The sequence below is a fragment of the Chenopodium quinoa genome, unplaced genomic scaffold, assembly GCF_001683475.1.
Source record: "Chenopodium quinoa cultivar QQ74 unplaced genomic scaffold, ASM168347v1, whole genome shotgun sequence".
NCBI lineage: Eukaryota > Viridiplantae > Streptophyta > Magnoliopsida > Caryophyllales > Amaranthaceae > Chenopodium > Chenopodium quinoa.
Window position 1 is genome coordinate 1,507,245 of NW_018745569.1, and position 16,525 is coordinate 1,523,769.

Genomic DNA, 16,525 nt, shown 5'->3' on the forward strand with positions numbered 1-16,525 from the left:
CTGATTTTAATTTAAAAAACATGTAATAGGTGTAATCTAGAATAAAATACTTCACAAAAGAGTAAGATTTAATGGTCAAATACTTCGTAAAAGAGCCTTGTGGTTGTGGCTCAAAATAGAAGGGACACATATCACACAAATACAAGTACACCACGTTACAAGTCTTACAACTTTCCACAACATTCTACATGCTGTTCAATTATCGTCAATCATCTTAAACTTTTCTACCCAAAAAAGAAATCACGTACTACAGAATCATTTCTAATTTCTAATTTCTAATCTAAAATCTCAATTTCGAACTCCCAATTGAAAAAAATGGCAGCTCAAATTTCAACTTCACCCTACAAAAAATATGAAATCCGAAAACGATTACCCGACCCGAAAACCTCAGTTCTCCTAGTAATCGACATGCAAAACTACTTCTCTTCAATAGCAAAACCCATCATTCCCGCCATAACAACGACCATCAACCTCTGCAAACGCGCAGGTATCCCAGTCATACTCACGCGCCACCGCCACAAACCCGGCGATGATGGAGGCGTATTAGGCGAGTGGTGGGGCGGGGAAATCATCATCGATGGAAGTCTCGAATCAAAACTCATCACAGAAGTAGTCGAGGCGGCCGAAGAAGGGACGAAAGATGATCACGAGAATGAAATAGAGGTGGTAGAGAAGGATACATATAGCGCGTTTCGAAACACGGGACTAGAAGAGAGGCTGAAGAAGATGGGCGTGAAGGAAGTGATTGTTAGTGGAGTTATGACGAATTTGTGTTGTGAGACGACTGCTAGAGAGGCGTTTGTACGAGGGTTTAGGGTGTTCTTTTCGACGGATGCAACCGCGACGTCATCGGATGAGCTTCATGAAGGTACTCTTGTGAATATGGCGTATGGTTTTGCTTATCTTCTTGATTGTAATCGCCTTCGCCAAGCTTTCCCACCATAGCTGCATAGTATATATACTCACTTTGTAGTTACGTGTAAAATTGTAGCTTTTATTTTTCTATTAGTCTATTGCAAGTATATTACTACTATATAAAGTCTTGTGATGTTCTAATTAGGCAATACTTCTTACATTTTAAATAACTTGGGCAGCCAACGCGCGCAGGTGTCTAGCCGTTGCGGCTTAATTTTTCATGGCTTGTATTTGCACTTCTCATGGAGATAATTATTTGTAAAGGAATATCTCTATTGCTTAAGCATTATAAGTTGAATGTTAAGTGTAAAATATCTTGTGTATTGAATAAAAATCTTTATTTTTATCTAATGTATATGGTCGTGATTAATTTAATTGGATACTATGTATAATTACAGAAGAATTTAGTTCTTAGCTTTTCAATGATAATGTAATTGTAGAAAAGGAACAAATGTCAGAATTGTTGTCTATTACTTGTGGTGGTACAATACGAAATAGAGAAAGAATCATCAATGGTAAAACCGAAACCACCAGGGAGAGGTTAATAATAAAAACATTTAAAGCTTTAAATTCTTAAGCCATTACTACCAAAATGTTGCAGCCTAATCGGATGCATAAATGGCCAATTGGTGGTACAGACAAAGAGTTTATAGCCTCATAGGTGATATGTGTTTGTTCAAAAGCAACAATTACAACCAATGGCCCATAAGGCAAGCCTATTTTAATCTTGGTAGTCCAAATTTCATTGGTATCAAATGCTATCTAGAATGTGGTCTATAAGGCAGTGCCCTTGTAAGAAGACGCACTGCGTACCTTATTGATTTTGTTGCTGTAGTAGAGTCTAGGCAAAGGAAATGGCTTTGATAGCCCACTTTAGAACTTGAAGTCTGATCAGGGATGTTGTTGGAGCAATCTGAATTGAAAATCCAAAAGGCATCTTAATTGCAAGAAATATGACAGTATAACCTGGTAAAATGATTGCAGTACATTTCTTTCCTCCTTATCGATTTGTTAGCACTCTCCAATGCTTGATATAGCTTGTGTTGTTCAGCAACAGCTGCAAAGCGCTTCAATTCGGCCGTTTTTGGTCGAAATCGGCCGGTTAAGGCCACTTAGCCCCAAAACCGGCCGATTTCATTTTGGCCATTTGTGGCCGGATTCGTGGCCATTTTTGGCGAAGGAGGGTTGCGGTTAGGTGGTTTTGGGGTGGATTAGGGCTGCGGGAAATGAAGGGGGAGGGTTTAGGTGGGTCGGCTAAGGGTAGGGGAGGGGGATGCGCCGGCGGCAGCGTTGGGTGAAGGTGGCAGTGGTGGTGGGGCTGGGGTAGATTTAGGAATTTTATTTTATTTTAAATTTTTTTTCTTTTTTTTTAATTTTTACTTTTTTAAAACAAATAAAATGGTGACACGTGTCACTGTGGACCTCACTTAATGGATTTTTGGACGGAGACCGTTAAGTGGTGGTAATGTCCAATTTTTAAAATTTTTTCTGGTGTTAAATATTTTTTTTTGGGTGTTAAAAACCCATTTTCGGGTTTTTTTTTTTCCAGGTGTTAAAATCCAAAATTTCCTTTTATTCGGTCTAACTAGTTCATTTTCAAGTGAATAAAACGCTACAATTGCAATTTTCACCCAAGGATTGCTGCAATAGGCCTTTTAATTGCAAATGCATCAATCCGAAATATAAGTATGTGCTCTCCAATTAGAGTTGGTTGATGATGCATGTACCTATGATCATATTAAGGTATGCATCTCTATTATCGGATTGTATTATCTACAACAATTCAAATTATTACTCCATACATTTCAGAAAGATATGATAAGGATTTTATATGAATAAACAAAAGCATTTACAATTTTTTCTTCAGTAAAATTCAACACACTATATTTTAAAATGAAAGTAATTCAACTGTTTTGTACATGAAAATAAATGAACGAGGTTTTCACCAACATGCTTGAATATCGTTGTCCTCCATATATGAAAGTGTATAGTAATAGGATGTTCGTTCATACATCGTTTAGCATAAAGAGTAAAGACTAAAGAGCTTTCCATTCTTCTTGTTGTCCTATTTCCCTGTACATACACTTCCTGCACATTCGCTCCTATTTTAACTTTGCAATGAGGTTGACTGTGCCTTTGATCCGCACATCTTTGTATTATTCATAGTTTATATACATATATTTTTTGACACACACCAAAGATAACATTATAGATAAGGCCTAAATGCCTTTAAGCAACATAGTGCTGCTCATCACATTGAGACAGGAAATAAAAGAGGGAAAGCTATTAGATATAACACCAGCTATCCCTAACACAGTACATAAAGCATAAAGGTTAGTAGCATATGCCGTAGTTGAAGCTGAAAAACAGAGAGAACAGGCGTGTGACCAGGAGCCTGATTACTCATACCAACGCTGCTAGTTGCGTTTGAGATCTCTAGCAAAAGCTTCTGTAACTGGCTTGGGAGGGTAGTAGTAGTACTTAAGATCATCTTCAGTCATCTGTGCTCCCATCTTGGCTAATCCATGTGCAACCGCATTTGCAGGCCTCTTAGCGTGAAGGATGATAACAATCCAGTCGTCCTCCAACATCTACTTAATATCTTGAATTATCATTTCCAGTTCATGGTTGAGAGAATCCTCTGCATTCAGAAGCATTTTCAAGTATTATTCATAGTATATTAGTACATAAAACTTATACCAAAATGCTTGATTGTCTTACATTTTTAAACATAATCATCTGTTCCTAAAACTCTTAATTAGCATGCATACTCCAGTTTCAGCTGTTCTCTTACACGGCGACAACCCTCACTTTTAGATATCCAACCTGGGCTGCATTCCCTACAGGACCCCCTTAGCAGATCTGCCTTCCCATTCATGCCTCTCATTTAGGCACAATTCTCTTACACCAGCAACATTGCATGTACGCGTTCTCTTACCTGCCCAGAGACTTCCAATAATTCTTGTAGCAAGCAACTAAATGATGAGACTAACCACTGTTTTTCCTCAGAAGATCAAGCTAAACGCTGCTGGCACACACTTCAAACAATAGAAAACTAAGATAATCCATCTCAATTCAAAATCTCCTCCCCATTCACACAGCCATCACCTATAAGGAGAGAGAGAATTGCCCATGGAACCAACAAATTAGAAATTCTACAAACCAGAATATGTTCAGACAGCACCACAGTCTACAGGATAGAATGAAATGGCAAACAAGCCCAAAATTCTCAGCCAACACATATGAAGGAGCTGATGGTGTAGGCGGCAAATTCTTTAAACTAGTGGATATGAAATTATTGCAGCAGCAATGAGGAGATAGAGGATATTTTACATGGGGGGATGTTTAAGTTCGGATAAACATCCACAATACAGCTCTGCAGGGTAATAACAATGATGCCTGCTGAGAAGTTTGATGATCTTCACATGTTACCAGAAAGTATTGATGATTTAGGCGTCATAATCTATTACTCCCAAAAAGAAAAGCCCCGCTCTTTAATAACTTTTCTGAATTCAGGCTCCTTTGTAGCACCAGTTCCTTGACCAAATTGTTTTTTGATGGTTTTGGTTTTGCTGGGGACATGATCATTAGTTACCAAGCTAGCTTCTGAATTCGTCAAAGGTGAATTTTCCATTTGCTTATTAGACAACCAGGTCTGGATCAATTCATCTGTTTTGGCATCTGGAAGCAAATTTTTCCCCTTCATCTCTGAATATATCTTGTGTGCTTCTTCTAGCTTTCCATTCAAAAAGAGTCCATGTATCAAAGCTATATGTGAAGTTGCATCATCGTTTAAACCATTATCGGTCATCTGATCCCACAGGATGAACACATTATCAAGCTGACCCCATCTGCAAAATTTCCTTATTAATAATAGATAAGTATCTTTATTTGGCTGACAACCCAACTCCTTCATTTTGTCTAACAACATGAACGCCTCTTCTCCTGTCCTCTGAATACGCAAGAATGCATGAAAAGTTCGAATAGTGGGCTGCAAGCCACGGCTGAGCATCTCACCAAAGACATTCTGTGCTTCATCCCTTCTTCGGGCCCTGCATAACGGCTTAATCAATGAGTTATAAGTGACAGCATTTGGGGCAATGCCCTTATCTTCCATGGTTTGCAGAAGATTCAAGGCTTCTGCTGCACGACCGTCCTTTGCAAGAGCATGCAAAACAGAATTATAGGCTTTCCTATCAGGTTCAATACCCATTTCCTTCATCTGGGCAAACAATTTGAGGACTTCTTTCAGCCTGTTTAACTTCGAGTAGCAAGATATAATACTCGAAAAAGAAATGACATCAAGTTTCACTCTCAGTTCATTCATCAAACTCCAGAATCTATTAGCCTCACGCGGACTACCTACAATATTGCACCAGCCATTCAGGATGATGTTAAAACTCTTGGTATTGAATTCATATGTGTTTTTGTTACTAAAAAGCAACTGCTCAGCTTCCTGCACATTCTTGTATCGAGTAAGAGCAGAAAGTAGCTTCTGAAATTCCTCCATCCCAATGCGAAAACCAAACTTCTTAAAAGCATGAAAAGTGTTTATAGAATTCACAACATCATGAACAGCAGAATACCTTCTAATCATTATAAGTAGAGTGTTAGGATTCACAATACCACCCTTTCTCATCTCATCAATCAAAGACCAGGCGGTATCAAACTTCCTCCTCTTCGCCAAGATTGATATAATCGAATGATACTCTCTCACCGAATGCACATATCCCGGCTGCTTCCCGGCCCATAGAAAGAACATGATTGCCACCTCCCAATCATTCCTAGTTCTAGACAATACCTCCACCACCAGCTCCGAAGTGAGTGAAACCCCACATTGATTGAGCTTGTTAGTAACTTCCGTCCCACCGAATAACCTCGGCCTATCACATGAAATCTCGCCCTGAGACGGGTCACTCTTGCTTACACTGCCCTTCAAGATTTCCAAAACAACCCCTAAATCATATTTAAGTTTCCCATCATTAAAACCCAATTTCACAGTTTCAATCTCATCATCATCATCCCCACTAAACCCATCATCTTCATCATTTTTACAACCATTTTCACCATTATTATCACAACTTAAATCAGTTGAATTCGATTCTAGGTTCAAGCAATTCGATGTAGCAGAGCAAAAAAACTGAATTTGGGAATTAAAACTAAAAGGGTATTTGAGATTTTCAGAAATAATAGTTACAAATTTAGGAACTTGGGTTCTTCCCAGATTAATAGAATTAACACGAACACCCAAACTCAACTCATACGATAAGTTTAATAGATAAATTCCTCTTCTGAATTTCCACATTTTTTGAGAAACTTGAAAGTAATAATTATAATAATAGTTTGAGCAGAGTTCACGGAGTTACCGATTTCATCGACAATCTACGGTGAAGCGATGGTGGTGCAACACGGCGGAGCAGAGGAGAGAGACTATTACAAATGTTGAAGGTGTTTCAGTGCGACTGTGCAAGGTTGAGCCTTGTGCATTGTTTCTCTTAAAGGGTGTTTGGTTCCTTAATTTGAAATGGATTACTATGAAATCTCCGTAATAATATTCCGTAGTCCTTTTCACTAAGGCCTTACTAATTACAGTAGATTACTCTGTATGTTTTGTATTGGTTCATTTCCCTATGATACTCTTGTGGAATACAATTTGAATTATATAAGCCCGTATTAGTGATCATTAAATTTTTTTTATCTAAATTAATGAAAGTCTTAGTAGTATGAACTTATCTTATTTTATCTAAATAGAGATAAGTTTATGATAATTTAATTGAATATGTATTATAATAATTAATGATAATTTCTTCTTTTCGAACATACCTAGACTTTTTTGATTTCTAAGATAAGATAATTGAGATGAAACAGATAAATCTTTATGAATTTGTAAAATAAGATTCAATAAGATTATACTTTAACAATAGTAGTTCATAAAAAATCAATAAGATTCAATAAGATTAAAATATATATTGAGTCGAATTCAACAAAATGTCAAAGGATTGTTTTTTCATGAATAAATCATAATAGAAGGTCAAAGGATAGTTTTTGGTAAATCAAGAAGTTAGATAATCAGCTCAAGCCTCAAATGCCAAAAGTCGATGGGAAGAAATTGATTTGTAACAATAAAACCTCTGTTAAGAGTGTTTTTTCCCAGTGGTTAGCTCTTTGGAACAAGCTGTTTAATAAAGATAGACTGCTATCTTCGAATATAGCCTGTGACCCTATTTGCTTGCTTTGTCTTGGTGGCAGTGAGAATGTTTAGCACCTTTTTCTTCCAATGTCCCTATTCTCAGAAAATCTGGTGCAATGTGTTGCAGTTATTTGATTGCAGGTAGCCAAAATCCAACAATTTGATCAGGATGTTTTGAGGGCAATTAAGCACTGCAAGAAAGTCAATGCTAACTCCTGAAGCGTGACAGAAGTTGTGCATAGTATTTGGATTCAAAGGAATGCTGTGATGTTTACAGGGAACTGTAAGCCTGCTGACAGTGTTTTCGAAGATATTGTTTATAATGTGGCTTGCAGATGCCTTGCTGGTGATAGGGTGAACAGAATGCTTGAAACTAGGGTGAACTTAATATACAAGATGAACAGATCCGAAAGATCAAAATAAGATCTTCTCAACATTAAGATTTAATAAAAATGGAATTCAGCACAAGATATAATGTAATAATATATCATCCACACCTCCCTGACTCCCTCCAGTTGTTAAGCAACAAAGAAAGCTTGCTTAAGTGACAATAAAAAGGAATTCGTGCAAAAAACATGCTATTCACATGCATTTCTTCTGGTTAACGAACACGTCGAACCTTCTCTTCTTGTCCAAGTCCAAGCGATTTTTGAGCATTTGAGATGCCTTCCGGATCTGTTTAAGGCCAAAGTCAATAATTAGATTTACAGTTTTTTTTAGGAACTAAGCATTTTATTTTCATATTCAATAGTATGAAGGGTTTTGCAACATGAAATGGTCAGGATTCAGAAAAGATTGAAAATTCCACCCCAGACCTCAAAAGGCTTCAGAGCAGAATAACATAGACGAGAATACAGAGCAGCCAAAAATTATAATGGACCAAGACAGGGAGTGCTTCACCTAGAAGTTCACTAGATGAGTAGACTATTGACTATATGATATTAGCATTTTGGATCTTCACAATTCTAGATCTCCCTCATGGCATACTTTATGTATCTTTTACCCCTTTTTTCATCACTTTTTGATAGTGACCCACTTCTCAAACAAAAGGACAAAACCACAATCATCACCATCAGGAGGTTTACCTGCTGTATTTAATGGGTGAAAAGAAGAGTGATTGTTTTGGATGATCCCGCAAAGATTACAAAAGGGTGAAAAGAAGAATGAATCTTCACTTATAACTATGACAAAACTATCTATGCAGAAGTGGCTAATATGTGCCCAACAACATTCCATAGAGTGGTCAACTTCATAGCTTCTAGCCTGAGGCATAGGCACAGAAGGAGAAGACTTTTATTTTTTATTTTAATAATTTTTATTTGTAATTCACTCGTATACTAAGATGTCAAGACAATCAATTAAGTCTCCTATTTAGTACATTAATCAGATTCAGATATAAACCAAATCAAAAGATATGATGCAATATTTGATTAATTCACTAGTGCAGTTATAACAGAGGTGAGAGAATTGAAGTGAAAGTAGTAATCGGGAAGCACATGACAGCCAGACACTCAAATAAAGCAGCGGTTCATAAAAAAGAGGCACCCATTATCACATGATTTTCCAGCTTTTCCTTTTTGACAAATGAGATGAGAGGCTCTACATGATAACAATTAGCAAACAAGGATCAAAGAATGTAAGTAAATCTGACATGGCTGATAAGTGATAAGGAACATATGGATCAAATGGCACTAAGAGGAGTTAAAAATCATGGCAGCAAACATAAAAAGCCTATGATCTTTTCACACAATTTGGGTTCAGGAACAATTCTGACTTCTGAGGGGCTGAGACATATGCACTTTCTTTCCTAGCCAGCTAGGGAAAAGCACACCAAAGAAGTTTGTATTACCAAAAAACTGAGTGAAAATACGAGTGAAGAAGCTCAAGTTGCGAGAAACATTATACGCCATCACTGGAGGGAGGGGTTTGACAAGGGTGTCAATGCTAAACACCCGCTGAAGAAACTGCAATTAGATCCACAGATAAGAATAAGCATTATATAACCAATATGAAAACTATCAAAAGAAGATCAACGTAATACATATACCCATACAGACCTCATAGAAGTAAATTTAAGAGAAATACAGCTAGTACTCCAGAGTTTAGACGCCCAATTGCCCAAACGTACTTAATTTTGGGTTTTAGTTCCTTAAAAGAGCTATAAACTTGCCAAAAAGATATCAGGGGCAAAAAAGGTGGAACATTACAGAAGACAACAAGCATAGGAGTTATTTAACTTGTCCAAAAAACCGCTTTTATCTTCAAGCAAACAATTTTTGGAACAAGCAGCCCTTGATTTTTGTAGAATTAGCAGGAAAATAAAACTTTTGGAATAATATTTCAGATACTTTTAAAGTTGTGCTACATAATTTTCTCTAGAGTTGATAAGATTCCAGCTTTTAAGGCAGATGAAAAGCAGTGAAACCCACTATTATTAATAACTGAGGAATAAAAGGAATAGTTTCCTCTTCCGTCAAAAGATTCAACAACCCCCATATAATTTCCTAAAAATGATAAAGATGAATATTTGTATGCAGTATGTCCACCCTTTAAATAAATAGTTTCTATAAGTACTAATAATCGATAGCTTCTGGGACCTTATCTACATTGAGGCTTAATATGAAGATCAAAAATCACAATATAGCCCAAAGTTTAATATTCAAAAGTAAAGAGCTCAATGTACAAGCTGTTTAGGCCTGAGTAGCAGTGACCCTCATGCCAACCAAGCTTTTTTAGGGTCCTTTATCTTCAAATAGTAAGTCTGATTCATAGAATCCTGAAGAGTGCGAATAGTCATAAGCCAATATGAGACATTTTCAGAGTCATTGCTTTCTCTTTCAAAGCTCTCTTTCTTAAACTTCAAAAGAAAAAGAAGAATAGAAAAGGCAATTAATCCTAAAGAGTGTGCATAATCATAATACGAAGTATGAACATTTTCAGTGTCATTGCTTTCTCTTTCAAAGCTCTCTTTCTTGAACTTCAAGAGAAAAACAAGAACAGAAAAGGCACTTCATCCATGATAAGCCATGCCTCAAAGATATAATATCCTATTTTGTTGAAGAACTTTAGGAACACTTCCTTCCTTGAGTACAGAATCACCCTTGTCAATAGTTATTACATATAGGAATAAAGAGATACCTAGTATTAATAGAGTAACTCCAGTCTCAAGAACCCTTGTCAATAGTTATCACAATCCCCTTGCACGCCAGAGTTATAATAATTGTGAATAGGACACCTTTCCAAAATTATATACCATCTAAAGAATTTCCTAGATGACATTCATCAACTTAGTTTGAGACCCGGTAGAGTAACACGAAAATCTTAAGATAACACACTCCTGCATTCCAGAACAATATTAATTGGACACCTTACTCCAACATTTGATACTCAGTAAAATCTAGTGCAAGCATCCTATGAAATTTCAATAATTTACGCCAACCTTTTCAAGTCCTGGGATGGCAGGTAAAGCTACAAACAAGTACACTCGAATACAGAACGAACATCCTAGGCATCACACATTCAAACAAGTACAATCAGAATAAAACCATGAATCTCATCATCACCCCATGATTCCAAAACTCTTTTCAACTATGTCAAGGGTGGAAAACCCAATACTTCAACTCCATTTTTAATCATCTGACCCCTCAATTTGAATAATCCAACCAAAATTTGTTACTTATAAGTAATTTTCTAATTTCAAAACCCTAAATACTGAATTTCAACACAGAAGAAAGGAAACCATACTGAAACAGAATTGAATTACACTCCAAAACCACAATTCCAAAGCCTAACTCCTGAAATTCAATAAGAATTCAACAAAAAAAACAACCCCATTTTATAATTCGTCAAAATAAAGCTAAATTACACTCCAAAATCACAAATTAAACATTAAAAAAAAAAAAAATCCCAAAAAAATCGAAAAAAAGGGAAAGCACAAAACCTGATAGTTGCGCTGGAAACTGTAACGAAGTTGGGGGTCAATATCGGAGAGAGAATCATCATCATCATCAGCGCCATTGTTGGAGGAGAGAGAGTTCTTCTTTTTACCAGGAACATGCATAGTAGGAGTACTACCAGGTTGATTGATGACTTTGAGCTTTGCATCTTTGAATTTATCAGATGGATTCTCTTCTTCTCTCCATGGTGCTGATGATAATAATTGCTTCTTCGTCTTCCCCATTTTTATCTCCCTCTCTCTCTCCTCTTCTTCTTCTTCTTCTTCTTCTTCTTCTTCTTCAATCTTCAGTTTTTCTATTATCTTCTGTGCTTTATTTTTTCTCTTTTATTATTAGTTCACTGATGTTAGAAATGGGCCGGACCGGGACGAGGGCTGGTTAGACACGACACGAATGGCCGACCCAGAGTTTTCCAAATTACTTCCTCCGTTTTTTTTATTTGACCCATTTTGACTTTTACACTATTTACTACCCCTCCTTTGATCGTGTTTTGTGATTAATATGTAAGAAAAAACATATTCCTGTGGGATCTTGTCAGAATCGTCTCAGTAACTACTATCACAATATATAACTTTTATAATTTTTACTTATAGAGAAATAAAGTTATTGATGATTATAGTTGTGCATCGACAAACGTGATAAAAGAAACATGCCAAGTAAAAAAGAATCGAGAAAGTAATTTAAATTATAAACGTTATTAGGCGGTTCGATGACACGATGATTGGCATGAGTCTGGCATGCCACAACTATTTCTTGGCTCGTTTTAGGCATGACCCACCTGAACACGAGGTAAGCTCGACTTTTTGTGACTCTGAGTTATCAATAGAATAGTGCCAAATTTTATAAGATACACGCCTTATAAATTTGTAAAGATATTAATTCCTTTAAGTAATCAAATATCTGAAGTACATTTCTATCAAAGAATGCTCTACAAATCAAATGTAATCTCTACAATACAATGATTACACGTATTCGATCTCGCTCTCACATTTGGTGCTAAAATTGTAACTCTTAAAAGCTTAATACAAAACAAAAAGACTAAAATCTGTTTAACTTGTGGCAAATAAAAGGGTTGTATATCATCATCAACAATTCATCATGAAGGTGGTGCATCTGGTAGTTTTTTACCAGCTAAGAAGTGCTTGATCAACTGCAGAGCTTGTCTTGGCTTAGTCGTCGGAACTTGATGCCCTGCACCTCTTACCGTTACAAACATCAGTCCTTCGTATTGGATTGTCCATCCTCCAACCTATTATAAGATACACACCTTTCAGAATTATACATTGATGACCTCAAACATTAATGTTTTGGTATATATATACAATTATATAGGTCATGTAACCATGTAACATGTTACATGTTACTTGTATTACCTGTGAGCTGGTATACCATGCAGTCCATTCTTGAACTGTTTTCAACCGGAGTTTTCTAAGAGTGTACCTAGTTGATGTTACAGGAATTCTCCCATCATTATCTCCACTGTCGGTATCAATACAATCGTGATCAGTTGTTTGTGATACATACAAGAAGTGAGGTTTCGCGAGCATGAGGGGAAGAACTGAGGAAGGGGAAGTAAATAACCTGAATATCCAAACGCGAAGACCCTTGGCTATAAGCTCTTTTATAGTAGGAAGTATCGAGGATGGAGAATCACTCCAAGAAGTGATATTGTTACTGCAAAACCATAAATACAACCAACACGTACTAAATCAGTAGCTTAAGGCCTTAAGCAGCTAGTTAATAATCTATCAGTGACTGCCTACTCTATGTGCTACTAACACTTACTTGCAGTGAGTCCATGGATATGGAAGTTTCGTAACACTGGCATGTAAGGCAGCTTGGACATCCAGTCTATTCATATAAGTATCTGTGTAGTCTGATGCACATGGATCATACCCTGCTGACGGTCTTTTGAGCCACCCTTCCTACAACAAAACAGCAAGTCCTAACCATTAAACAATTTGTCGCGACTTGGCCTGTGATCAGCTTTATTGCCTGAACTCACATATATAACTCATGACTGAGCAAAAACAAGGGATTAATGACTTACAAATCTGGAGAACAGCCGAGGAGAAACACCATCAATAACAGGAGGCTGAGTATTCCTTCTGTGAGTTTTAGTCTGGTTTTCGATACATATTGGAGCGTACAAGTTGTATATATCTATCAGTCTATAGTCAGCAAAGTATTGAGTCAGAGCATTGTTACACTCTGTAGTCAAATTTTTCTTACTGAAGTCACAGTTTTTCTTCAGATCATTGTACACACGGTCCGATATCACAGCATGATCCCATGCGTACTCAACCATCCCTTTCTGATCAGTTTCGTCGTCTAACAGTGCATTTCCAATCTGAAGAAAGTCACTGTACATTATAAGCAGACCTCCATTGACATTAATATGCATTCATATGTCAACTTCAAAAAAAACTTGTGTACTAAGATACAATTGATTTTCTTAGCATGAAATTTAAAAGAATGATTCAACAAAATAAGATTCTATAAGGATTGCTGAATGTGTACCATGAAACCTTTCAGTTTGATTTGATCTTCCTTAGAAGCAATCTTATTGCCGTCGAGTATGAACTTAGCAAGTTGTGGAACATAATGACCTTATAAGTAGGATAAGAAAAAAAGAAATACCAACTTATTAGAGTATAGTACAATGTTAGTTTCAAATAATTACTGATGAAAAATGCTTAAGAATTGAGTGAAGTGTATATGTATTTAATTACCCGCATAACTCTCCCCAGAAAGGAAAAAATCATGGGACTTAAACTGTGGAAATCTTTTGTACCAACTGACTAGAAAGTTATATGCATCCTTAGCTGTTGATCATGATCAAGGTAAAAAAAAAAAACTACAGTCAGAATCATATAATTGATACCAATATAATTACTCTATTTGTCCGGAAAAAGTTGTAACATTATGAAGGGTTAAGACAATGTTACTGTTCGTCTGTTATTTATAGTATTCGCGCAAAGAGAGTACTAGATTAACTTAGAAAAGATTGAAGGATGATTGCCTGCGATGGTGTCACCGAGTTCACTTATGTCACTGCTAGTATTACTGTAAGAAAATCCAACACCAACAGGAGATTCCAGAAACAGAAGATTGGCAGCTGAAAATACCATATACTTTATGTAAGAGCTACAATGTATAAATGAAAAATACTACAAAATAACATTTATATCGCGAATAGTGCATGTAACATGACATTTTCCGCGATTTTGTGAAAAATAACCTTCTAAAAAATCCCTACCCTAGAATTTCAACAATAGTAAATGTACACAAGATTATTTACCTTTATTCCAAGAGTACTTATTGAGCTTTAGTTTGGGTTTGCTGCCCTTTTGAGGAGAGAAAGGGCCCAATTCTTCTGCTTCTCCATACCCAATTGAAGAGCATCCTGGCCCTGTATATTTACATTGAAAATTGTTGTTAGATATACCTATTGAAATAATTTGTGACAAAATTTGTTACATTTCTTAAACTAGTATTGTTATTCCTGTTTGCTTTTTGCTTTTTAACAATGCACATATTTTTAATTTACATCATCAAATTATTCAAATACATATTTTTAAAATCCTAATAAATTAATATGTAATGAAACTTAACATCGAGAAAAAATCAACGTGATGTCACGTGGGTAATATATGTATCGGTTATAGTAGTAATGAATTAGAGACATCAAATAGAAACAGAGGAAATATTTTATGATTAAACTTTCTAATAATAATGACCTAATGGTTTAATTGAATATAATTTATTAGTTAAGAGAAGCTTAACTACTCGACCTAAGATTTAATGATAACAAGCAGCTAGAGGCCAAGTCTTAACACCTAACTAATTATTATACTCATCAGATTATACATGTTGTATTGTTGTTACACCCATTATCAACCAAAACTGATGTTGATGTTTCATTTTTGTGCCAAAAGAAAAAATTCTTTTATTATCAACTCTAGGTATTTTTTGTTTTAGGCAATGAATTAGATGGCTTATTAATCTATTATCATTCTTCACTATCTCAATTCTTACAATTCTTGTTAATCCTCTACCATGATAACGTACAAATCGATTGTATAGTAGTGTAGTGTGTCATTAACGGAAAAATGAAATCCCTTTATTTGTTTAACTTACTAAACTTAGAAACATCAAATTATTTTGACATATCTTAGAAAATGCGTCCTTTTTATTTTGGGACAATGGGAGTAATTAAATTGCTAAAGTTTAACAAACATTACAAGGTAAGGTTTTTATCACAAAAGAACATATATACTTCTAATATACATATACGAGTACTACGTAGTATGATATGATATACGTGGTACAATGTACTACGTAATAACAAGTGTGACAAATGAAAATGTACCTCCATTGAGCCAAAGGAGCAAAGGCTTATTTTGAGGCTTTTCAGTAGCTTCAAAAAACCAATAAAAGAGTGCCTTCCCATGACTTGCATTCACTGTCACATACCCTGCATATTGCTTAAAACTCACCTTTGGCTGCCCTGGAAGCCTCTCTACGAAATCCGCCCTTTGCTCCGCCATTATTTCCGGGCTTAGGCTGTTCCGTGCAGCGGCCGGATAAAACATGGTGCTTGCAGCCAGCAGCCATAGCAAACAATAGTTGATAATCATTTTGCTCACTGGAATATTTACTAATTAAGAGTTTTAAGACCCAAAATGTTGAGTTTTAGTAGTAAATAAAGTAAGTGCATTTATTTAATACCTATAAAACAGTAAAATGTTACTACTCAAAGAACTGAAACAATATATAGCTTACATGAATAATGCTTAAATTTGAGGAAAAGAAGTTAGCTACTCCGTATATAAAATGATGAGTTTGTGTCAAAGGGAGTCTTTTTGTAAGACAAAGTGGAATGTTGCAGTTTAAGCTATTACCTAATTTTTGCACTTTTTTGAATTTTTCTTTTTGTTGGATCTAGAGAATATCAACAATATTGTACACATGCATTAATTAATAGTTTCTTTTAGCAAATGACACCACATTTTTAACCAAAATTTTAATTCTATACACAATCAACACACTAGTTTTGGACCCGGACTAAGCCGTAGGTTACATGCACCACTTTATTTTTCATTCTCAATTGTTATTTATTTGATCTTATGTTTTGATCTTTTTTTTTTTTTTTTTTTTTTTTTTTGATGCAAATCTTATTTAATTTGTAAATATAATCATATAATATAACATTGATTAGTGGATAAGTCTTCGGTTATCAAAATTTTAATATGTGTAAGGAATAATATATTAAAATGTTAGCACATGAAGAATGAGATGAAAATGAAAGTGTCACGTGGTAGAATCAACTTAATTGGAAACGTTTTTACTTATGATTAGTCATTCTATCTTCTATCAGTAATATAATTTTTTTCAGAGTTAAAGGGAGCACGAACAACAAAATAAATCGCATAAAATTTTATGCCATGAGCCTATGACAATA

General features: G+C 35.6%; 4 protein-coding genes across 4 annotated transcripts; 1 reads left to right on the top strand and 3 right to left on the bottom strand.

Annotated features, from left to right (window-relative positions):
- Positions 1 to 18: 18 nt before the first annotated feature.
- Positions 19 to 1,249, top strand: LOC110716324 (nicotinamidase 2-like). The gene has a single exon (XM_021894939.1). The coding sequence runs from the start codon at positions 316 to 318 to the stop codon at positions 943 to 945; it is 630 nt and encodes a 209-aa protein (XP_021750631.1). The 5' UTR covers positions 19 to 315; the 3' UTR covers positions 946 to 1,249.
- A 1,790-nt stretch (positions 1,250 to 3,039) lies between these two features.
- Positions 3,040 to 6,426, bottom strand: LOC110716289 (pentatricopeptide repeat-containing protein At5g15010, mitochondrial-like). The gene is made up of 2 exons (XM_021894898.1): positions 3,637 to 6,426; positions 3,040 to 3,556 (listed from the first exon to the last, which is right to left on the bottom strand). Exon 1 carries the CDS (start codon positions 6,218 to 6,220, stop codon positions 4,382 to 4,384), a length of 1,839 nt encoding a protein of 612 aa, XP_021750590.1. The 5' UTR covers positions 6,221 to 6,426; the 3' UTR covers positions 3,040 to 3,556; positions 3,637 to 4,381.
- Positions 6,427 to 7,505: 1,079 nt separating this feature from the next.
- On the bottom strand, positions 7,506 to 11,374 carry LOC110716281. Its single transcript, XM_021894889.1, has 3 exons — positions 11,046 to 11,374; positions 8,955 to 9,069; positions 7,506 to 7,780 (listed from the first exon to the last, which is right to left on the bottom strand). Exons 1-3 carry the CDS (start codon positions 11,283 to 11,285, stop codon positions 7,707 to 7,709), a joined length of 429 nt encoding a protein of 142 aa, XP_021750581.1. The 5' UTR covers positions 11,286 to 11,374; the 3' UTR covers positions 7,506 to 7,706.
- Positions 11,375 to 11,948: 574 nt separating this feature from the next.
- LOC110716327 (serine carboxypeptidase-like 34) lies at positions 11,949 to 15,875 on the bottom strand. The gene is made up of 10 exons (XM_021894946.1): positions 15,434 to 15,875; positions 14,363 to 14,473; positions 14,084 to 14,179; positions 13,794 to 13,886; positions 13,582 to 13,670; positions 13,112 to 13,411; positions 12,847 to 12,986; positions 12,643 to 12,735; positions 12,435 to 12,540; positions 11,949 to 12,310 (listed from the first exon to the last, which is right to left on the bottom strand). Exons 1-10 carry the CDS (start codon positions 15,699 to 15,701, stop codon positions 12,158 to 12,160), a joined length of 1,449 nt encoding a protein of 482 aa, XP_021750638.1. The 5' UTR covers positions 15,702 to 15,875; the 3' UTR covers positions 11,949 to 12,157.
- Positions 15,876 to 16,525: the final 650 nt, after the last annotated feature.